Source organism: Salvelinus namaycush, chromosome 2 (genome assembly GCF_016432855.1).
Source record: "Salvelinus namaycush isolate Seneca chromosome 2, SaNama_1.0, whole genome shotgun sequence".
Taxonomy (NCBI): domain Eukaryota; kingdom Metazoa; phylum Chordata; class Actinopteri; order Salmoniformes; family Salmonidae; genus Salvelinus; species Salvelinus namaycush.
Genome location: NC_052308.1, coordinates 54,020,098 through 54,041,768, shown reverse-complemented (window position 1 = coordinate 54,041,768; position 21,671 = coordinate 54,020,098). Strand labels below are relative to the sequence as shown.

At 43.0% G+C, this 21,671-nt stretch overlaps 1 protein-coding gene across 3 annotated transcripts in view; it reads left to right on the top strand.

The window, feature by feature from the left end:
• mtss1 (MTSS I-BAR domain containing 1) overlaps positions 1-21,671 on the top strand; it is a 131,779-nt gene that overhangs the window by 55,802 nt on the left and 54,306 nt on the right. For 2 of the 3 annotated variants that reach the window (XM_039015167.1, XM_039015159.1), the window contains exons 4-6: positions 14,997-15,081; positions 16,659-16,750; positions 18,009-18,083. In XM_039015167.1, the coding sequence (XP_038871095.1) occupies positions 14,997-15,081; positions 16,659-16,750; positions 18,009-18,083 (252 nt within the window). The remainder of the gene's footprint in view (positions 1-14,996; positions 15,082-16,658; positions 16,751-18,008; positions 18,084-21,671) is intronic. The other variant, XM_039015174.1, reaches the window with a different exon arrangement.

Sequence of the window (21,671 nt, the reverse complement as noted above, 5' to 3'; positions counted from 1 at the left end):
ATTTTGAAAAATGAACAATCTCAGCAAGTTCAACAATACAGTTAGTGCTAGGGAGTGTGCCATGGCTTCTAGGCCTCCCTGGTGGGGGAAATTACTATACAGGGATTCAACATCAAAGCAAGCTATAAGCATCTCCCCATCTGGTATTGTGCATTGTCTTGAGGGTGTTAATCATGTCCATAGCATCACATACATATGCAGGGTGTGACACCACACTGTGTTTTAGAAAGAAATCTACAAAAGCAGAAATATTTTCAGTCAATGAGCCAATGGAGGCCACAATAGGTCTCCCTGGTGGCTTATCCAGTCGTTTGTGAATTTTTGGTAAGGCATGAATGACGCTCCTGATTGGATTGTCCACTTTCATGAACTCATTTTTGCATAATGTCTCCACGTTCCATAAGAGACTTCAGTGAATCTCATCTTTGAACAGTGGTGTTGGGTCACGTGACAATTTCTGATAGAGAGTGGTGTTCAATTGTCCCCGGATCTCATTCACGTAGTCATCACGGTTTAACAACACCACAGCTCCGCCCTTGTCAGCATTACAAAGTGGAATCATTTTTTTAAACGTCCAATGCTTGCCTGTGTTCTTTAGGGAAATTTTTGTTTCTTATTCAAAATCTGAGACATCTTTTTCCACTAATCTGTAATATGTTTCTAGGGAGGGATTTCTGTATCTGGGTGGACAAAAAGTGGATTTAGCTCGAAGGGGTTTTTGTTCTATGGTCAATGTCATTCTCTATTGTGTCACCCATAGTCTGAACACACTTCTTACTCAGTTTACACATCAACATTTGGAGTCTTATCAATTATGGGACAAAATAACTCCCTAAGTCTCAATGTACGAAAACATTTTTGAAACTCTATTGTGGTGTCAAAGTCATTACATGATGTAGTAGGGACGAAAGATAAACCCTTACTCAAGGCCAACTCACATGACGTGGTGATGGGACATGAAGAAAGGTTAAATCACACTCAAGCATTCTGACTGTTTGTCCAATAGCAGCCTTGCTCTTCTGTTCTTCTTGCCACTCAGACACTTCGTCCACGTCCACAGTGCTGCTGACCCCTGTCGGGCCATTGAGGGTATCTTCCCTCTCACTTGTGATTGGAACCATTTCCCTGTTTGACTTCTAGGTTTTATGGTTATTATGATTCATACTGTGGTACTCTATAGGGACAAGTTTTAATATTGTAGTGGACAAAGATAAGAACGTTGGTGTAGCCAAATACATGCTATTGTGCAATTCGCTTTTCAGGTCAAATGCAATTTTGGAACTTTATTTTTTGTATTTCTAATCATTTTTTCAATTATTGTGTATCATTATTATTGTAGGCATATTTATTAATCTGAAACAGTTTTTTCAAAATGCTAATTGTTTGAAAAAAATGTGACAAAGAATAGGCCTATAGATTTAAGTTGTATATTTTTTATTTTTTATCACGCATCAGAATATCAAATAATTATGCCGATTTAGAAATGGATCAGAGGCCAACATTGGAATAATTTTAAAATATAATTTTTATATACATAGTGCCTTCAGAAAGTTCACACCCCTTGACTTTAACCAAGTGTTGTTACAGCCTGAATTTTAAATGTATTAAATTGAGTTTCACTCAATGTCAGTGTTTTATTTTACAAATTAATAAAAAATGAATCGCTGAAACGTTTTGAGTAAATAAGTGTTCAATCCCTTTGTTATGGCAAGCCTAAATAAGTTCAAGAGTAAAAAATTGCTTAAGTCACAAGTTGCATGGACTCACTCCGTGTGCAATAATAGTGTTTTAACATGATATTTAAATGACTACCTCATCTCTATACCCCACATATACAATTATCTTTAAGGTCCCTCAGTCGAGCAGTGAATTTCAACCACAAAGACCAGGGAGGTTTTCCATTGCCTCGCGAAGAAGGGAATATGGCTATTGGTAGATGGGTTAAAAAAACAATTTTAAATACTAAAAAGCTGACTTTGAATATCCCTTTGAGCATGGTAAAGTTATTACACGTTGGATGGTGTATCAATAAAGTCACTACAAAGAGGAAGGATGCCTGAATAACTCAGTAATTAAAAAAATAATAATGGGCAAATATTATACAATCCAGGTGTGCAAAGCTCTTACGAGAATTACCCAGATAGACTCTGAGCTGTAATTGCTGCCGTATTGACTCAGGGGATTGAATACTTATGTAATCAAGATGGATATATTAGTGTTTTATTTCATATATATAAATATATATGTTTTACAAATGTAGGAATTTTTCTTCCACAGCGTATTTTGTGTAGATCGTTGACATTTTAATCCCACTTTGTAATATAACAAAATGTGGAAAAGGTAAAGGGGTTTGAATACTTTCTGAAGGCACTGTAAATAGAAAAAGCCTACATGTCAAAGTAGTTGGCTACAGTAGTGGTCACCAACCTTTTCTGAGTCAAGATCGCTTTGAGTCAACATGCAAGCTGAGATCTACCGCTATGATAAAAAAAAAAAACATGACTTAAACATAAACCCAGGCAACATTAACCAATTAAAAACAGTTCTGTAGCAATGAGGTTTGTGCTGTAGGCTATAGGCCCAATACATTATCACTGCATATTGGCTATGCTTGAATTGCCCTGCCAAAGTTCTTCTCAGACATTTTGAAATTATTTCAACATTTTAGGTATATGATCACACTGGTAATATCCATTGAGGTTTTACTTGAGGCACAGCTGAGTGAGCATAATTATTAGCTTTTTTGTTTTTTTTTATGGACTGATGGCCTGCATCTGATGGTCAGTCTGAGGGGAGAGAGGGAGGGAGGGAGCAGCAATGAGGCTGCCTCTCACCTGACTCGGCGTCCCTCCTCTCACTCCGCTGAGAAAACGGGACACAGTCTTCCAGCTGATGGTGAAACTTAAGTCGCACTGCATTATTTCCACCTCATGCACCAATTTGTGTTGTTACTCCTATGACCAGAGAAAATGAAATATTCCTCAATATAAAAAAGGACAACACAAGCTGCTAATAACAGAAGCTTATCGAAACACTTTGCAGCGAGAGTGTCAGTAGGGAGCATTTCACCTTTCTAGGACACACGTTCCGCTAGCGAACCCCTGACAACATTCCGCTGAAAAGGCACTGTGGGAAATTCAAAAATATTTTTTTGAACTGTCATTTTCACACATTAACAAGTTCATTACAGCAAATGAAAGATAAACATCTTGTTAATCTACCTATCGTGTCCGATTTAAAAAATGTTTTACAGAGAAAACATAACATGATTATGTTAGATCACCGCCAAGTCCAAACAACACACAGCCATTTTCCCAGCCAAAGATAGGAGTCACAAAAAGCAGAAATAGAGATAAAATTAATCCCTAACCTTTGATGATCTTCATCAGATGACACTCATAGGACATCATGTTACACAATACATGTATGTTTTGTTCGATAATGTGCATATTTATATTCAAAAATCTCAGTTTACATTGGCGCCATGTTCAGAAATGCCTCCAAAAATATCCGGAGAAATTGCATAGAGCCACATCAAATAACAGAAATACTCATCAGACACTTTGATGAAAGATGCATGTTTTACATAGAATTAAAGATACACTTCTCCTTAATGCAACCGCTGTGTCAGATTTCAAAAAAACTTTCCGGAAAAAGCACACCATGCAATAATCTGAGAGGGCGCTCAGATATAAACAATATTTCTCCGCCATGTTGGAGTCAACAGAAATACGAAATTACATCATAAATATTCCCTTACCTTTGATGATCTTCATCAGAATGCACTCCCAGGAATCCTAGTTCCACAATAAATTGTTGTTTTGTTCGATAATGTCAGTTATTTATGTCCAAGTAGCTACTTTTGCTAGCGCGTTTAGTACACATGTCCAAACGCTCGCGCAGGTCCAAGCGAACTTGGACGAAAACTTAAAAAAGTTATATTACAGGTCGAATAAACTTGTCAAACTAAGTAGAGAATCAATCTTCAGGATGTTGTTATCATAAATATACAATAACGTTCCAACCGGAGAATTCCTTTGTGTCTATAGAAGTACTGGAACGCAAGTCGATATCATGTGGATGGCGCGTGACCAGGACCTGGCACTCTGCCAGACCACTGACTCAAACAGTTCCCATCTGGCCCCACATCACAGTAGAAGCTTCATGCAATGTTCTACAGACTGTTGACATCTAGTGGAAGGCGTGGGAAGTGCAAACAGATCCATATCTCACTGGGATTTCAATAGGCGATGAGTTGAAAATCAACCAGCCTCAGAATTCTCACTTCCTGTTTGGATTTTTGCTCAGGTTTTTGCCTGCCATATGAGTTCTGTTATACTCACATACATCATTCAAACAGTTTTAGAAACTTCAGAGTGTTTTACATCCAATAGTAATAATACTATGCATATATTAGCATCTGGGACAGAGTAGGAGGCAGTTCACTCTGGGCACGCCATTCATCCAAAGTGAAAATGCTGCCCCCTATCCCTAAAAAGTTAATGGCTTATAAAGGGTTTGAACAAAGTGTTGACATAACTTCAGCATGAACTTACTCAAAACAGCAGCTCTTTGCTGTACTCGTCTCTCTAGTCATGTTTTTTTCTGTGCGGCCGTGGCTTCCTTTAACAATCTATGGCTCGAGGAAACTGTGCAGACACGGTTATCTGAGCCATCTGATTGGCCAGCCGTAGTGCACTTGGTTTTCTCTCTTGGCCTGCCGGGTAGGTGGAGTTCTACCTTCAGACTCATTAAATGATTCAAAATGGGAATACTTTGCCTTCCAGGCGCTAGGACTTCCACTGCCAATAAAAATAATAGGAATGCAAGGCTTTATCGGAGACAGTTCAGTATGAAGATGGGCTAAAACTGGTGACCACTGTTCTAGAGTTTTCCCTGTTAACACTATCAATGTTTCGCGTTCCTGTGGCAATTGTAACAGGCAATATTAGCCACTTTCTATGCAACATAAGAAAACAAACTTTAACAGATTTGGTTGTAGGCAGAATGCATCGGAGTAGGATTCTATTGCATTGACACGCACTACTCATTATGTACTCTACACAGATCAGTGCGGTATAAACAATCAGAGCTGCAGTAGGCCTATATGCAAATAGACCTTTGCCATATATGGATCTGTGCCATTTACTTTGAACTGGACTATGTTTACAGCATTAGCAGTTGAGTAGATGCGCTTGTTTTGAGATCAAAGTGAGAGCTGCATGTAGCCACGTGTGCACATTTTGTTCATATCCTTTGCTAGTTAGTGAGTTATTAGCCCAGTTATAGAACATTTGTAGTCAGCAATAAGGGAGTGATTGCTCCCTACAAGATCACAAACATATACATTTTTAGACATCTTTGAAAAGCGAGTCAGGTAAAGATCTTTTGGTCTTAAAGGGGCCGTGTTGTATTTTGAGACAGGCTTGAATAGTAGCCAGAGGGTAGCATAATTTGTCTGGTTCTCTGTAAAAAATGGTATGGGAATATTAATGCATTTTATTTTGTAAAGTGGACTCTTGCGTCAAACAACCATATTTTCAGTTACCATGTCAGAAGGATAATTGGATAAACAGGTTAGTGTCAAGCCCTGCATGTTTTTTTTTCATTTTTGTCTTTCAAAAGTCTCATGGAATGTAGGCCTACGTTGAACACCACACATTGGATGCTACTGTAGGATAACAGCCATTTCCATGTTAAAATGTTATTGGGTGCATTTTCTCCGTTATTTTTGATGGTAGGCCTACATTATGATGAAATCGCCACAGTAGCCTACATGGCCACTGTTAAAACTAACAAAAAGCTGGTACAGCCTGTTCACAGTAAACGTGCGCTGGAAGTTACACCGAATTTCCACAACGTTCAAGTTTGCGCTCAGCAGACCTGACATTTGCTCAGTGGCCCCCAAAAATTTGAGGGAACGTTAGTCATCGGGTCTAACAGTCGTCTCACGCCGAACTGCGCATGTGCAGGCCGTCAAATCGATATAAAGTTGTTTTTGACAAAAAATAAAAACGTGTCACTTTCACAAGTTTGGAGTAATAACATGTTCAAATACCTAATACATTGGCTCGATTCTAGTTTTTGCCTTTAGATTTCGAGAAAATTAACACCCAAGGAAGATTTTTTATATTCTCTCATTGACTTCTCAAACACTGACCTGGTCTGCTTCACAATCGTTTCCGGAAGTCTCACAATGTTGCGTCTCTGGGATAGAAACTCAGGCTTATCGTTGGGGTTTTGACAGAAATGTTTGGTGATCGACTAGGAATGCCTTGGAGATCGACCAGTTTATCGCGATCGACTGGTTGGTAAACACTGGGCTGCAGTCTCATGTCCAAACCGATATTTGACAAATATAAAGGCTTGATTCTGTTGACACAATGTGGCAAGGACAAACTTTAAAAGACTACAAAGGCAAATCCAGCTGTGCAGTGCCCACCGAAGCCTCCCTCTAAGACGAGGTTAAGGAGACCACCATCGTCCCAGTGCCCAAGAAAAACAAGGTGACATGCCCAAATGACTATTGCGCTCACCTTGGTCATCATGAAGTGCTTTGAGAGGCTGGTCATGGCCCACATTAAGACCATTCCAATATGCTTACCGCTCCAACAGTTCCACAGAAGATGTAATATCCATCGCTATTCACACAGCCGTAATCCATTTGGACATGAGGAACACCTATGTGAGAATGCTGTTCATTAATTACAGTTCAGCTTTCAACAACATTGTTCCCTCCAAGCTCGACACCAAGCTCAGAGCCCTGGGTCTGGACACCACCCTCTGCAACTGGATCCTGGACTTCATGAAGGGCAGACAACAGGCTGTGAGGATTGGCAGCAACACCACCACACTGACTCTTAACACAGGATTCCCCAAGGGGTGTGTCCTCAGTCCTCTGATGTCCTCCCTGTTCAACCACGACTGCGTGGCTTTGCACGTCGTCAGTTTGCTGACGACACCACGATTGTAGGCCTGAAACCCAAAAACAACGAGTCGGCCTATAGGGAGGAGGTAAGTTAGCTGGAGCTGTGGTGTCATTACAACAACGTCAGCAAAACACGAGTTGATTGTTGACTTCCGGAAGCAGAGGGAACATGCCCACATCCACATTGACCAACACCAATGAGGACTTGTCATTGACCAACACCACCACTCTTGTCGAAGACGCAAAAGCGTCTCTACTTCCTAAGGCGGCTGAAGAAATTTGGCATGCCGCCCCGGGTCCTCTCCAAATACTACCACTGCACCATAGAGAGCATCCTAACTGGTTGCATGAGTTGTGATTACCAACAAGCTGACTGTTTCTATCTACAAGCCATCAGACTTCTGAACACTTGAACTCGACTGACCACCTCCTCTCCCCTTAGTGCACATGCACACACCAGCCCATTCATGAAAATGCTGTGCTCCTAAAGACAGTGATTCACGTGGCCTTTGCTTGCTATATAAAGCAGGAAGATGGGCATTGAGGCATTTAGTTATTGTTCAATTGAACGTTAGAATAGGCAAAACGTGTGACTTGTGCGCCTTAATTGGGCAGTGTTGTGTTTTGAGCCGGGCTTGAATATGCAAAGAAGCCTATGGGGAGAATGTAGCTTACATTTTTGTCTGACTCTGGTTAAAAAAAAGAGTGCATTTCATTCTGTAAAGTGATTCCTTGCGTCAAACAATGATGTTACCCTTTTGGGGCAATTGACTTGATTTTGGACAAGTGAGAAAAATCTGTCCTACTTGTCTAAAGGACAAGTGGCTAAAAAAGTGAATGTCAAGCTCTGCCTAATAAAGTCTAAACTTTTGAAGGTGTGTCGATCAGACTATTATACTGCAGGCCTATGATATCTTAATATGAGTCATCACTGCAGTAAAATTCCATGTGACCACTGAATCACGGTAATCTCTTCTTATGTACTCTGGACTTGTGTTGGTAGTACCCAACTAGCTAACGACTCAGGGCTCTATTGTCCCTCTAACCACTCTGACGTCAATGCGAATGCATTTGAAAATCTCATTAAAACAGTATCATGCTTTTAAAACTCGCATCACTGTGAATGATCAATTTGAACAAAGAAGTAAAACTGAGTGAAAAACATTGTTGTATGCACATAGGCCTGTTTTTATATATATATATACACATACAGTTGAAGTCGGGAGTTTACATACACCGTTGCCAAATATATTTCAACTCAGTTTCACAATTCCCAACATTTAATCCTAGTAAAAATTCCCTGTCTTAGGTCAGTTAGGATCACCACTTTTATTTTAAGAATGTGAAATGTCAGAATAATAGAGAATTATTTATTTCAGCTTTTATTTCTTTCATCACATTCCCAGTGGGTCAGAAGTTTACATACACTCAATTAGCATTTGGTAACATTGCATTTAATGGTTTAACTTTAATTGTCAAACGTTTCAGGTAGCCTTCCACAAGCTTCCCACAATAAGGTGAATTTTGGCCCATTCCTCCTGACAGAGCTGGTGTAACTAGACCTCCTTGCTCGCATATGCTTTTTCAGTTCTGCCCACAAATTTTCTATAGGATTGAGATCAGGGCTTTGTGATGGCCACTCCAATACCTTGACTTTGTTGTCCTTAAGCCATTTTGCCACAACTTTGGAAGTATGCTTTGGGTCATTGTCCATTTGGAAGACCCATTTGCGACCAAGCTTTAACTTCCTGACTGATGTCTTGAGATGTTGCTTCAATATATCGACATAATTTCCCTTCCTCATGATGCCATATGTTTTGTGAAGTGCACCAGGCCCTCCTGCAGCAAAGCACAAGCCACAACATGATGCTGCCACCCCCGTGCTTCACGGTTGGGATGGTGTTCTTCGGCTTGCAAGCCTCCCCCTATTTCCTCCAAACATAATGATGGTCATTATGGCCAAACAGTTATATTTTTGTTTCATCAGACCAGAGGACATTTCTCCAAAAAAGTACCATATTTGTCCCCTCTGGCTTTTTAATGGCGGTTTTAGAGCAGTGGCTTCTTCCTTGCTGAGCGGCCTTTCAGGTTATGTCGATATAGGACTCGTTTTACTGTGGATATACAGTCGTGGCCAAAAGTTTTGAGAATGACACATTAATTTTCACACAGTCTGCTGCCTCAGTTTGTATGATGGCAATTTGCATAAACTCCAGAATGTTATGAAGAGTGATCAGATGAATTGCAATTAATTGCAAAGTCCCTCTTTGCAATGCAAAATGTACTGAATCTCCCAAAAAAACATGTCCACTGCATTTCAGCCCTGCCACAAAAGAACCAGCTGACATCATGTCAGTAATTCTCTCGTTAACACAGGTGTGAGTGTTGACGAGGACAAGGCTGGAGATCACTCTGTCATGCTGATTGAGTTTGAATAACAGACTGGAAGCTTCAAAAGGAGGGTGGTGCTCGGAATTGGTTACCTGCAAGGAAACACGTGCCGTCATCATTGCTTTGCACAAAAAGGGCTTCACAGGCAAGGATATTGCTGCCAGTAAGATTGCACCTAAATAAACCATTTATCGGATCATCAAGAACTTCAAGAAGAGCGGTTCAATTGTTGTGAACGCTTCAGGGAGCCCAAGAAAGTCCAGCAAGCGCCAGGACCGTCTCCTAAAGTTGATTCAGCTGCGAGATCGGGGTACCACCAATACAGAGCTTGCTCAGGAATGACAGCAGGCAGTTGTGAGTGCATCTGCACGCACAGTGAGGCGAAGACTTTTGGAGGATGCCCTGGTGTCAAGAAGGGCAGCAAAGAAGCCACTTCTCTCCAGGAAAAACATCAGGGACAGACTGATATTCTGCAAAAGGTACAGGGATTTGGACTGCTGAGGACTGTGGTACAGTCATTTTCTCTGATGAATCCCCTGTCCGATTGTTTGGGGCATCCAGAAATAAGCTTGTCCGGAGAAGACAAGGTGAGCGCTACCATCAGTCCTGTGTCATGCCAACAGTAAAGCATCCTGAGACCATTCATGTGTGGGGTTGCTTGTCTGCCAAGGGAGTGGGCTCACTCACAATTTTGCCTAAGAACACAGCCATGAATAAAGAATGGTACCAACACATCCTCCGAGAGCAACTTCTCCCAACCATCCAGGAACAGTTTGGTGATGAACAATGCCTTTTCCAGCATGATGGAGCACCTTGCCATAAGGCAAAAGTGATAACTAAGTGGCTCGGGGAACAAAACGTCGATCTTTTGGGTCCATGGCCAGGAAACTGCCCAGACCTTAATCCCATTGAGAACTTGTGGTCAATCCTCAAGAGGCGGGTGGACAAACAAAACCCCACAAATTCTAATAAACTCCAAGCATTGATTATGCAAGAATGAGCTGCCATCAGTCAGGATGTGGCCCAGAAGTTAATTGACAGCATGCCAGGGGCGGATTGCAGAGGTCTTGGAAAAAGAAGGGTCAACACTGCAAATATTGCCTCTTTACATCAACTTCATGTAATTGTCAATAAAAGCCTTTGGCACTTATGAAATGCTTGTAATTATACTTCAGTATTCCATAGTAACATCTGACAAAGATATGTAAAGACACTGAAGCAGCAAACTTTGTGGAAATTAATATTTGTGTCATTCTCAACTTTTGGCCACGACTGTAGATACTTTTGTACCTGTTTCCTCCACGATCTTCACAAGGTCCTTTGCTGTCGTTCTGGGATTGATTTGCACTTTTCGCACCATAGTACGTAAATCTCTAGGAGACAGAACGCGTCTCCTTCCTGAGCGGTATGACGGCTGCTCGGTCCCATTGTGTTTATACTTGCGTACTATTGTTTGTACAGATGAACGTGGTACCTTCAGGCATTTGGAAATTGATCCCAAGGATGAACCAGACCTGTGGAGGTCCACCATTTTCTTCCCGAAGTCTAGGCTGATTTCTTTTGATTTTCCCATGATGTCAAGCAAAGAGGCACGGAGTTTGAAGGTAGGCCTTGAAATACATCCACACCACCAATTGATTGAAATGTCAATTAGCCATGTCAACAATTTTTTTTCTGAGGTCTTGGCTGATTTTCTTTTGATTTTTCCCATGATGTCAAGCAAAGAGGCAATGAGTTTGAAGGTAGGCCTTGAAATACATCCACAGGTACACCTCCAATTGACTCAAATGATGTCAATTAGCCTATCAGAAGCTTCTAAAGCCATGACATAATTTTCTTAAATGTTCCAAGCTGTTTAAAGGCACAGTCAATTTAGCGTATGTAAACTTCTGACCCACTGGAATTGTGATTAAGTGAAATAATCTGTCTGTAAACAATGGTTGGAAAAATTACGTGTCATCCATAAAGTAGATGTCCTAACCGACTTGCCAAACTATAGTTTGTTAACAAGACATTTGTGGAGTGGTTGAAAAGCGAGTTAATGACTCCAATGACTCCAACCTAACTGTATGTAAACTGTGTGTGTGTGTGTGTGTATATATATATATATATATATATATATATATATATATATATATATATATATATATATATAAAGCCTGATAAAAAAAAAAAAAAAGATGAGTTTATATAATAGTGCCATTATACAGTAAATAGCCTACCGCCTATTGCTCATGGTTGAAAAATGCAGGGAGAGGGGCTGTGAACAGTTTAATGAAATATGTTTTGTTGTGAAAACGTTACTATCGATGTTCCCGAACAGATTTCACTTGGTTTACCAAATTAAGCACTGGGTAGCAGCAGGAACAGGGTTGGAGAGCTCATGGCAGACAGAGTTTGGGTGGAATATCACCTATTGCTCAGCGGGAGGATGCATGCTCCTCAAACTGGTTGATGGGTGGAGTGAAATAACCACACTAGCCTACTGGGCATGATGGAAAACGAACCCGCGGGAAAGCGGCCTCCATTCGCTATTCGAGTGCATACTGATTACATATTTTTCCCCCTGCCTCTGTTCCTGCCAATTTGATAATGAGCTGCTCTAAATCAAAACATATTTAAAATATTAGTGAAGACTAGATTAAATTGAGAATAGTTTGATGGGTGAAAATATGATCACTTGATTGAGAGAACAGCGTGTGCAGCCTGAGGCAAGGAACAGAGCGCACCTTTTGCATTTGCGCTACTCTATCATACTGTCTGATGTAACAAATATCTCACAAGATCATAGAGTTCATGCATTGCAACCTTAGCAATTGCAACCTTAGCAACGCTCTCCGATCTCCCTTGTTGTGAAAGTTGCCATGGGGAAACTGAGGGTCTGTATGGTCATAATAATCCATACCCCTCTGATACTGGTGGCCAGTGGAGGCTGTGTATAGGGCTACTAGGTTGGCTTACTGAGCCAGCGAGAGGCCCAGGTGATCCAGCATTAGCAGGGATTGGGGTTGGGATAACTGGGACACATTCATACAGCTGATAATCTCAACACTGTTCTCAGCAGGAGACGCACGGTCCAGCCCAGGAGTTAGGGTGGGGAGAAGAGAGGAACATCACTAGGGATTGTGGAGGAACGTTTGCTGGGTCCTTCTTTCCCTCTTGTTTTCCTCTATCACTGAAAGGAGTATTATCTTCCCTTTCAGCACAGCAAACTGGGCCATCTCATACGAAGTGCTCTGTATTCAGTGACAGAATGCTACAATGGCCTATTTATTTATGAGGCTCTGGGCCGGCAGGACGAGGGCTTTGCAGTTTAGGGCTGGGCTGGAGAAGCTACACTGGGCCCTGTGTGATGGGAGTGACTCAGTCTCTCTCTCGCCCTATAGTGTGCATTCGGATTGTATTCAGACACCTTCACTTTTTGTTACGTTACAGCCTTCTAAAATTGATAAAATGTTCCCTCATTCTACACAATACCCCATAATGACAAAGCGAAAACAGTTTTTTTGACATGTTATTTTTTAACCTCATTTACATAAGTATTCAGACCCTTTGCTATGAGACTCAATTTAACTCGGGTGCATCCTGTTTCCATTGATCATCCTTGAGATGTTTCTACAACTTGATTGGAGTCCACCTGTGGTAAATTCAATTGATTGGACATGATTTGGAAAGGCACACACCTGTCCATATAAGGTCACACAGTTGACAGTGCATGTCAGAGCAAAAGGCACATAAAGGACACTCGGATCATGAGAAACAAGTTTCTCTGTTCTGATGAAACCATGATTGAACTCTTTGGCCTTGATGCCAAGCGGCATGTCTGGAGGAAACCAGGCGCCGCTCATTACCTGGCCAGTACCATCCCTACGGTGAAGCGTGGTGGCAGCTTCATGCTGTGGGGTTGTTTTACAGCGACAGGGACTGGGAGACTAGTCAGGATCGAGGGACAGATGAACGGAGTTAAGTACAGAGAGATCATTGATGAATACCTGACCCAGAGCACTCATAACAGCCCCATGCAGCCAGAGTGGAAATGTATCCAGTGCTGCGTTGTTGACATGTTTGATATGCCATATTACCCAATGCATTTTCAAGTACTTCAGTCGCCCCATCGGTGGCACCAATTGTCCTTGCTTCTAATCGAGGGTGAAATCGACTAGGGAGGTTTTCACATCTTGGCTGGCTTCCAGACTTATCTAGCCTGCCACAGTTGGGTTAGCAGGACCAATGTTAGTTGCAGGTTCCATTTGTCTGTTTTCTTCAATGGAAGTCTTAGTTGATAATGTCCAGAAAGTCTGGTAAGCTTGATATGACACAAGCAATAGTAGTGAAAGTCCCACACTCACTAATGTGTCTTGTTTTCTCTGTTGTAGTTTTGGCAAGCCTTAACCAGAGTACTGTGGTTGTCCTAATAAGCTCATATGGTTGATAGAGCTAATATCTGAGGTCTTTAACCTCCTATTGAGTAGTCCAGATGGAGACCTGATGCTGCTTTTGCTGCTCCTGCTGTAATGTACCATCATAAAACTGGACACATCCTAATGATCTTAGGAAAACATATAACATCTGATAAATTTGCAGTGTGACCATTTTTATATCTCTGCAGTGGTTTAAAGGAATATAATTTTCTGTCCCAGAGGGCAATGAGTCACCAAGTGCATCCCAAATGGCACCCTCTTCCCTACTGTATATAGTGTAGTGAATAGTGTGCCATTTGAGGCACAGTCATTGTGGTGGTAATGTTGTAGAATGGAAAGGCCTCCATCTGTCTGGGCTCTCCGTGTCTTCTCCCACATATGTCTGGCTGACTGTGGATTTGTACAGTGTAGACATCACGGTCTCACTGGGCCTGCCTGGGATTGGGCTGGGAATATTAAGTGGATAAATGAGTGCAATCAAAAGCAGATGTTGGTGTCTCGACAATGCCCCCCCCCCGGCGGACGCTGTAGCCCATGGCAACAGCAGGGGTGTGTGGGATTGTGTGTTCAGAACCAGTCGGAGGCTTCAAACCAGCCTCGAAAGCCTACAGCCAGGGGAAGGGGTCGGGGTGGAAGAGTTAGCTGCGCTGGTCTGCTGTCATCTGAATTCAATACAGCAATAAGTAAGTCTGCTGTGTGACAGACCTGCTGTGGAATCCCTATCGACGTGGTGCAACGAACTCACTGGCAGTTAGTGCAAATCTTTCTGAATGAACAAAAACAACCCCATTAAAATATACTGGGCAGGGGCGCCGCCCACCCGCTTGGGAGCCAGGCCCAGCCAATCAGAATGAGTTTTTCCCCCACACAAGGGCTTTATTACAAACACAAATACTCCTCAGCTTCATCAGCTGTCCTGGTGGCTGGTCTCAGACGATCCCGCAGGTGAAGCCGGATGTGGAGGTCCTGCGCTTGAGAAGTTACACACAGTCTGCAGTTGTGATGCTGGTTGGGCGTACTGCAGAATTCTCTAAAACGACATTGTCAACAAAAAAAACTATTTTGCTCAGAACCAATTTTTTTACACTTTTGTCTATGCACATTACTGTATTTATACTTGCAATATTACTTTAACAGGAAAGGATAAAAAACGCTGGAGGTCAACTTTTTTTGGCTTCATCAGGCTTGTAATATGGCATTGTTGTCAAGGTTTGGAAATTGACAGGTTTGTTCTGTGTTGTTCCATTGTTTTCCAGGCGCGACAAAAGAGATTGGCTCGGCCTTGACGAGAATGTGCATGAGGCACAGAAGCATCGAGTCAAAACTGAAGCTCTTCACCACGTAAGTGATAGAACTATAAATCATGGTTTCTGTTAGGTTAGGGCATAATTATTACTGCCGTTTTTAACATTTCAGACTATTACATGAAAACGTGACATGAAGCATTCCGTGACATTGATATATCAGATGGTTGCTGTTTTGATACTCAATGTTTTTCTGTCACACACTGAAAAGTGAGCGATATCGACTCAGACCTGTATTTTCATCCAAGTGATTGGTTTCTGGCATGGCCTTAGTGTTCAGGATTTCCAGCTGTGTGATTTGTATATGTTTTCCTGTGTGCTGAACTCAGTCAGTATCGGACATTCCTCCAAAAACCACAGAGAGCTCTCACCTGCTAGGATGATGACCCTGGCTGACTTGGCAAGTGGATGACGGCCGGCTCGCCTCACGCTGCTCTACAACCCTGAACACAATTCCTGCCTACTTCAGCCCCAGCAAATCCAATCAGGCCCTGCTTAGGGTCCTCTCTGTTGCGCTGTGTGCTAATGAGAGACAAATTAACATTTTGTCCAGCTGTAAAACAGCACAGTGGACCGGTTGTACTACAGCCAGTACTCTCTAAGCCTAGGACACAGCTGTAATGGGACTCCGGTTGTGGATGGATGAGTAGGAGATTGGATTGTTGCTCTTTGGTACCATTTGCACACTACTAAACCAAGCCGGGCCAAGCTGTACTATGCTGTCCTGGTTACACATTAACCATAGTTGCTAGAACCATGTGAAAAGAAAATATCAGAGCCAGTACTGTTCGGGTCGGCATGATAGTGGGAAAAGGGTATAGCCCAGGTTGTACTTTACCTCTCTTCGGTGGAAATCCTGGTAGTCTCTCATTCCTTATTGTCTTATTTCTCCCTCCATTATTTCCATCACTCCTGGCCTCTGACATTGCTGTAGTGTCTTTCTTCAATTGCATTATGCAATGTCAAGTCATTGCCCGCCCAGCTTCAGTTGGAATTAACACTGACCGACACCAAAATCCCAATGATCCCACTGACCCTACTGTACATAGGCCCATCCCAGGGAAGGGCTCAACTCTGAATAGGTCGTTAGACAAAGTAGAGGGAAGGGGAACTAACAGACTCCCGCTAAACCTATAAGCTTCATTAATAAGATCTCTTAACTTTTTCACTTTGGCCTAGTTTTCTCCCAGACGCCGTGTGTGTGGGAAGAGGTTAGGGGAAAGTGGTTCAAAGTGCTATTTTATGTCATCAATTTATAGACACTCATTGTGTGCTAACCTGTCCTGGCTGATCAGCTCTGGCTATGCCGGGTATGTGACGAGAGGAGTTCACAGCATACCTGAGAGTATGCTAAGTTTAATTGCTTTGCTTCCCAAGCTATGGTGTGTAGTTTTGATGACCTGATTTATCTATTGTAGGACCGCCTATCAATTACAATTAATTAGCTATATGGATCAGTCATAGCCCTAAAAAAAATAGCCTCCCCTATTTGTTTCCATTGATAATTCTGAATTTGGTGAAGTTGAATCTTATCAACCATTCTGGTGAAAAGTCCAGGTGAACCACTGGGTGTGTGATTGTAATTTAACAGCTGTTTATTGGGTTCAACTGCAGGGCACTAACAGATACCTTGATCAATCCCCTGGAGCTGAAGATTGAGGAGTGGAAGAAGGTGGCCAGTCAGTTGGACAAGGACCATGCCAAAGGTAGGAAACGGTACATACACACACACACACACACACACCTACATAAACCATATATACAAAAGTATGTGGACACCCCTTCAAATTAGTGGATTCAGCTATTTTAGCCACACCTGTTGCTGACAGGTGTATACAATCGAGCACACAGCCATACAATCTCCATAGACAAACATTGGCGGTAGAATGGTCTACTGAAGAGCTCTTTGGCTTTCAACATGGCACCGTCAGACAATGCCACCTTTCCAGCAAGTAAATTCGTCAAATTTCTGCCATGCTAGAGCTGCCCTGGTCAACTGTGAAGGGGAAACGTCTAGGAGCAACAAAGGCTTAACCGCTCACAGAACGGGACCACCAAGTTCTGAAGCGCGAAGCGCATAAAAATTGTCTGTCCTCGGTTGCAACACTCACTACCGAGTTCCACACTGCCTCGAAGCAATGTCAGCACAATAACTGTTCGTCTGGAGCTTCATGAAATGGGTTTCCATGGCTGAAAAGCTGCATACAAGCCTAATATCACCATGTGCAATGCCAAGCGTTGGCTGAAATCACATAAAGCTCACCGCCATTGGACTCTGGAGCAATGGAAACGCATTCTCTGGAGTTATGAATCACAGGTTTGGCAGATGCCAGGAAAACGCTACCTGCCCAATGCATGGTGCCAACTGTAAAGTTTGGTGGAGGAGGAATAATGGTCTGGGGCTGTTTTTCATGGTTCGGGCTAGGCCCCTTAGTTCCAATGAAGGGAAATCTTATCGCTACAGCATACGGTATTCTAGACGATTCTGTGCTTCCAACTTTGTGGCAACAGTTTGGGGAAGGCCTTTACTTGTTTCAGCATGACAATGCCCACGTGCATAAAGCGAGGTCCATACAGAAATGGTTTTTCGAGTTCGGTGTGGAAGAACTTGACTGGCCTGCACAGAGCCCTGACCTCAACCCCATCGAACACCTTTAGGAGGAATTGGAACGCCGACTGTGAGCCAGGCCTAATCACCCAACATTAGTGCCCGACCTCTAATGCTGTTGTGGCTGAATGGAAGCAGGTCCCTGCAGCAATGTTCCAGCATCTAGTGGAATGCCTTCCCAAAAGAGTGAAGGCTGTTATAACCGCAAAGGAGGGACCAACTCCATGCCCAGGATTTTGGAATGAGATGTTCGAGGAGCAGATGTCCGCATACTTTTAGTCATGTAGTGTACATTCTGAGATGTCTAAATTATTTAACTGGTACTTGATGCATATTCTCATGTCAACCCAATGCAGAATACAAGAAGGCCCGAGCAGACATCAAGAAAAAATCCTCAGACACAATCAAGCTACAGAAGAAAGTTAAGAAAGGTAAGGGCATCTGTTTCTAACTTTCTAAGTTCTGTGTGATGTGACACTCTGCCAAGGGCGTTTCGTATCTAGGCCAATATGTAGGGTTGGGGGAAGGCTTGGACTACACCTGAATGGAGAGTGTGATGCATAGCAACGAGCAAGGAAACAGTCATTACCGAGGGTCAGGTTACCTCACAACAGCTGGTATTGTGAAAGGAGACAATGATGTGGTTTCTCCATGCCTGCGGTTGTTACGGGGCCCCTCCTTCGCCAAACCATCTCACCACACCTACCATTTCCCTCTTCCATAAATGGTATCGTTTCAGCCAGGTTGGGGTTGTGTTTAGCTCTAGCTCAGGACTTTTTTCTTAGTCTCCCTACGAGGATGTAAAGGTGTAGACATTATTCCCAATTAAATTATATGACAATAACAAACAGTCTTACATCATTAGTTAGCCTAAAGATTAAACACGATAGTACACCTGCCCATTATGACATTTAAATGCTAGGCTGGTAATGTCATGACTATCGCGGACCTATGGCTCTGAACTATGAGCTTCAGTCTTCTGAGAATTTAAGTGTTTATTCCTCAAGTTCTGGGTATTGCAACAGCCGAACTATCATATGAAAATATGGGTACCGAAAGTGGGAGAGGGATGACGAACATGTGTCGTTGTGACTTTGCACATTCAATCGCCGATGAAAGGTCTGTCATTATTATGTGGCCTCAACCCACTTCAGAGCTTCAGTGCAGAAACGCCTCCAGTTCGCCCTGTTATGGCTGCGTTGAGGTCAACTATTGACTGGAAACACTCCTCAGAGCTTGACTGCGCGGACTGCTCTCTTATCTGACAGAACGCCCTCTCTATAGCTTATTCACCACTCGCCATCTGGTCCTCAGTAGCGGAGTGTTGTCCTCAGTCGCTCAGTTGGTAGAGCACGGTGCTTGCAACACCAGGGTAGTGGGTTCGATTCCCGCTGGGGTCACCCATACGAAAAATTAATATATGACTAAGTCACTTTAGATAAGTGTCAGCTAAATGGCATTTATTATCATAATATATTACCATCTCCTCAAGGCTTCACAGGCTCTTTGTTTGAGAACCTTAAACCTTGCCTGACAATTCAAACTGAATTCTTCCGCTGGTCTATCGTTTGCTACATGCTTCAGTCTGAGACTGCCATAATTGAAGTTGTTTGTGGTGACATCAAAATGAGGGGTGTTGTACAAAACAATGTCAGCAGTGATTGGATCATCCCTAGCCAATCAGAGTATCAAAGCCAATGACGAATTTTCAAAACACTGCTTTACCCACGTGTGTTCTGTCTCTGGCCCAGACTATCAGTTTCTGGGACCAATCAGATGGTCTATTCTCAAACAGTCCGAGGTACTCCGATCCAGACTCATTCCGGAAAAGAAACAAACGTCCGTGGGCATGGCATAGCGTTTGGCCGGAGCAAGGAGTATGGGTAGCCAAGCAACCATAAACCTACATTACTGGTTAGAACAGTCACAAACAAACAGTTCCTTCGACTGCAGTCTTTCTAAAGGCGCAATAAGGCTTGTCGTTTGAACTAGTCAAGGCACCTAAAGGCAAACACAATATTTCCGTCACCCATAGGCAAAGACGAGGTTTGCGTTCTAAGATTAACTAATATAATTGTCCTCTGATGGTCTGAGGTTGTCATTCCACAGGTGAACATGGCCTGTAAACCTGGCCATTCCTGCTACTTTTACCCAATTTAAGACTTGTTAGATACTTGACTTCACTAGGAATTTCTAGCACCCGTTAGCTATCGTTAGCACCCGCTATGTGAAGAGCCCGTCAGATAGCAGCTCTCTTTCCGGAGAGGGATTTGATCTGACGATCCGTATGATGAGAGGGAGCCCAGCAGTATGTGAGGCGCAGAAGATGTTGAATTGTTAAGCTGAGCTGAGAGGAAAGAGATTAGTATGCTAATGGTATTACTGCGCACTTTGATGGCAGGGAGATGAGCAGAAGCATGAGGGTTTTGAGCTGAAGCTACGCCATTTCCCTCTCAGCTATGCTAAATGTAGGGCAGTAGTTGGCTCGTACTGTACAGGCCTGTTGCTGTGACCTGATTGTTCCCCATAAACAAGGCCTAGGGAGGACAGAGTCTCTAAGGGGGGCGCCTCCTCACACAAGTGTAGGAAACGCCCCCTGTTGAGAGTTGGCCCCACTCAATCAGAAACATTTGTGGATAGCTGCCTGGGTTAGAGGAATTGTTTTTGTCAACAGGGTTGACATGGGATCTCATCTAGCCCCTTGGCAAACACTGTAAACATCGAGGCAATGATGGGGGCAGGGAAAGCTTGAGATGCCCTAAAGAATTTATGTAGTAGTACATTTCCCATGATGTAGCCTAGACCTTAAATGTGGTGACTGTCTGATGGCAGTTTTGATATGACGATACATACATTTGACGGAGTTTTTCAACATTGTTGATTTTAAGAGTGCTGAGTCTTTCTTCATTGTTGGGTAATGTAACCCCATTGTGTGGTAATGTGCAGTTGGAAGGTATCAGGCAGCAACACACCTGGTCGAGGGCGGGGCGGGGGGCTGACGGATAGTGGTGTCAGTAGGATATCGTCATTATCCGTTACACCAATCAAGCACGTGTAAAGTCTAGACAAGAGGCCCCTGCTTTCTTATAGTATGCCACACCTCCACCTATTAAAATGAAGAAGCCTGAACCCACAAACCCTTAAAATGCTGGATTCTAACTCTTCCGCTATCCAAAGGTGCTTTGCAACACAGGCCGATATAAACACCACCACGCCTCAACTGAATGAATACTTTGCCTTCCCTGCTCCTTTCCACTGTTTCTCACGTTTGTTGTCCTCTCTCAGTAGCGTGGTCAGTCTGTTGGTCCCATGATTATTTTTGGCAGTGCATTGCCCTCCCTCCCTGCCTTGCCCTACAAAGGACCCATTGGACAATGTTGAAACAGAGAGCGTATCTGGAAAAGAGGCTAACCGCTGGGCGAGGTTCAGCGAATAATCCCACCAGAATAGTGTAGTAGCAGCAACAGCCAAGACTCATTGTAACTTAACTTGGCTCAGTGCAGCTCAGAGCGAAATAAGTAAAGGTAAGTGTACATTTAGGAAGGCCACATCGTAGATCAAGGCTGTATTTGTCTTTCTAGGATGAGTCCCTGTCGCATGTACTGCTTAGAGAGACACTGACTAGTTAGCTACTGTCCTTTGAAGTTCAAAAAGGAAGTGCAATAAAATCCAGTAATGTGCAGCCTTGACTCGAATTCAGGCAGTCGTTCCTCTTGTGGAAATGGGCCATGTGGCTGAAAAGTCCCGAGGGGGAGGTGTACATCATCTGGGTTAGGGTGCCCTTCGACCCCTCTCTAACCTCTTTGCTCCCTTAACCAAACCCACCTCCTTAGCCAAGGCCTTGGTTTATAACAGGGGCCAACCACGGGCCACATTGACTTGGCTTGAGGGCCGCACTTGGCCCGCAGGCCGTGAGTTTGAAACACTAGGTTAACAAGGACCTCTTATAGCCTGAAGACCAGTGCCATGGGGTTCATCTGGGAGAGGTGATTGAAATCAGGTCATGGTTAAAAGGTGAA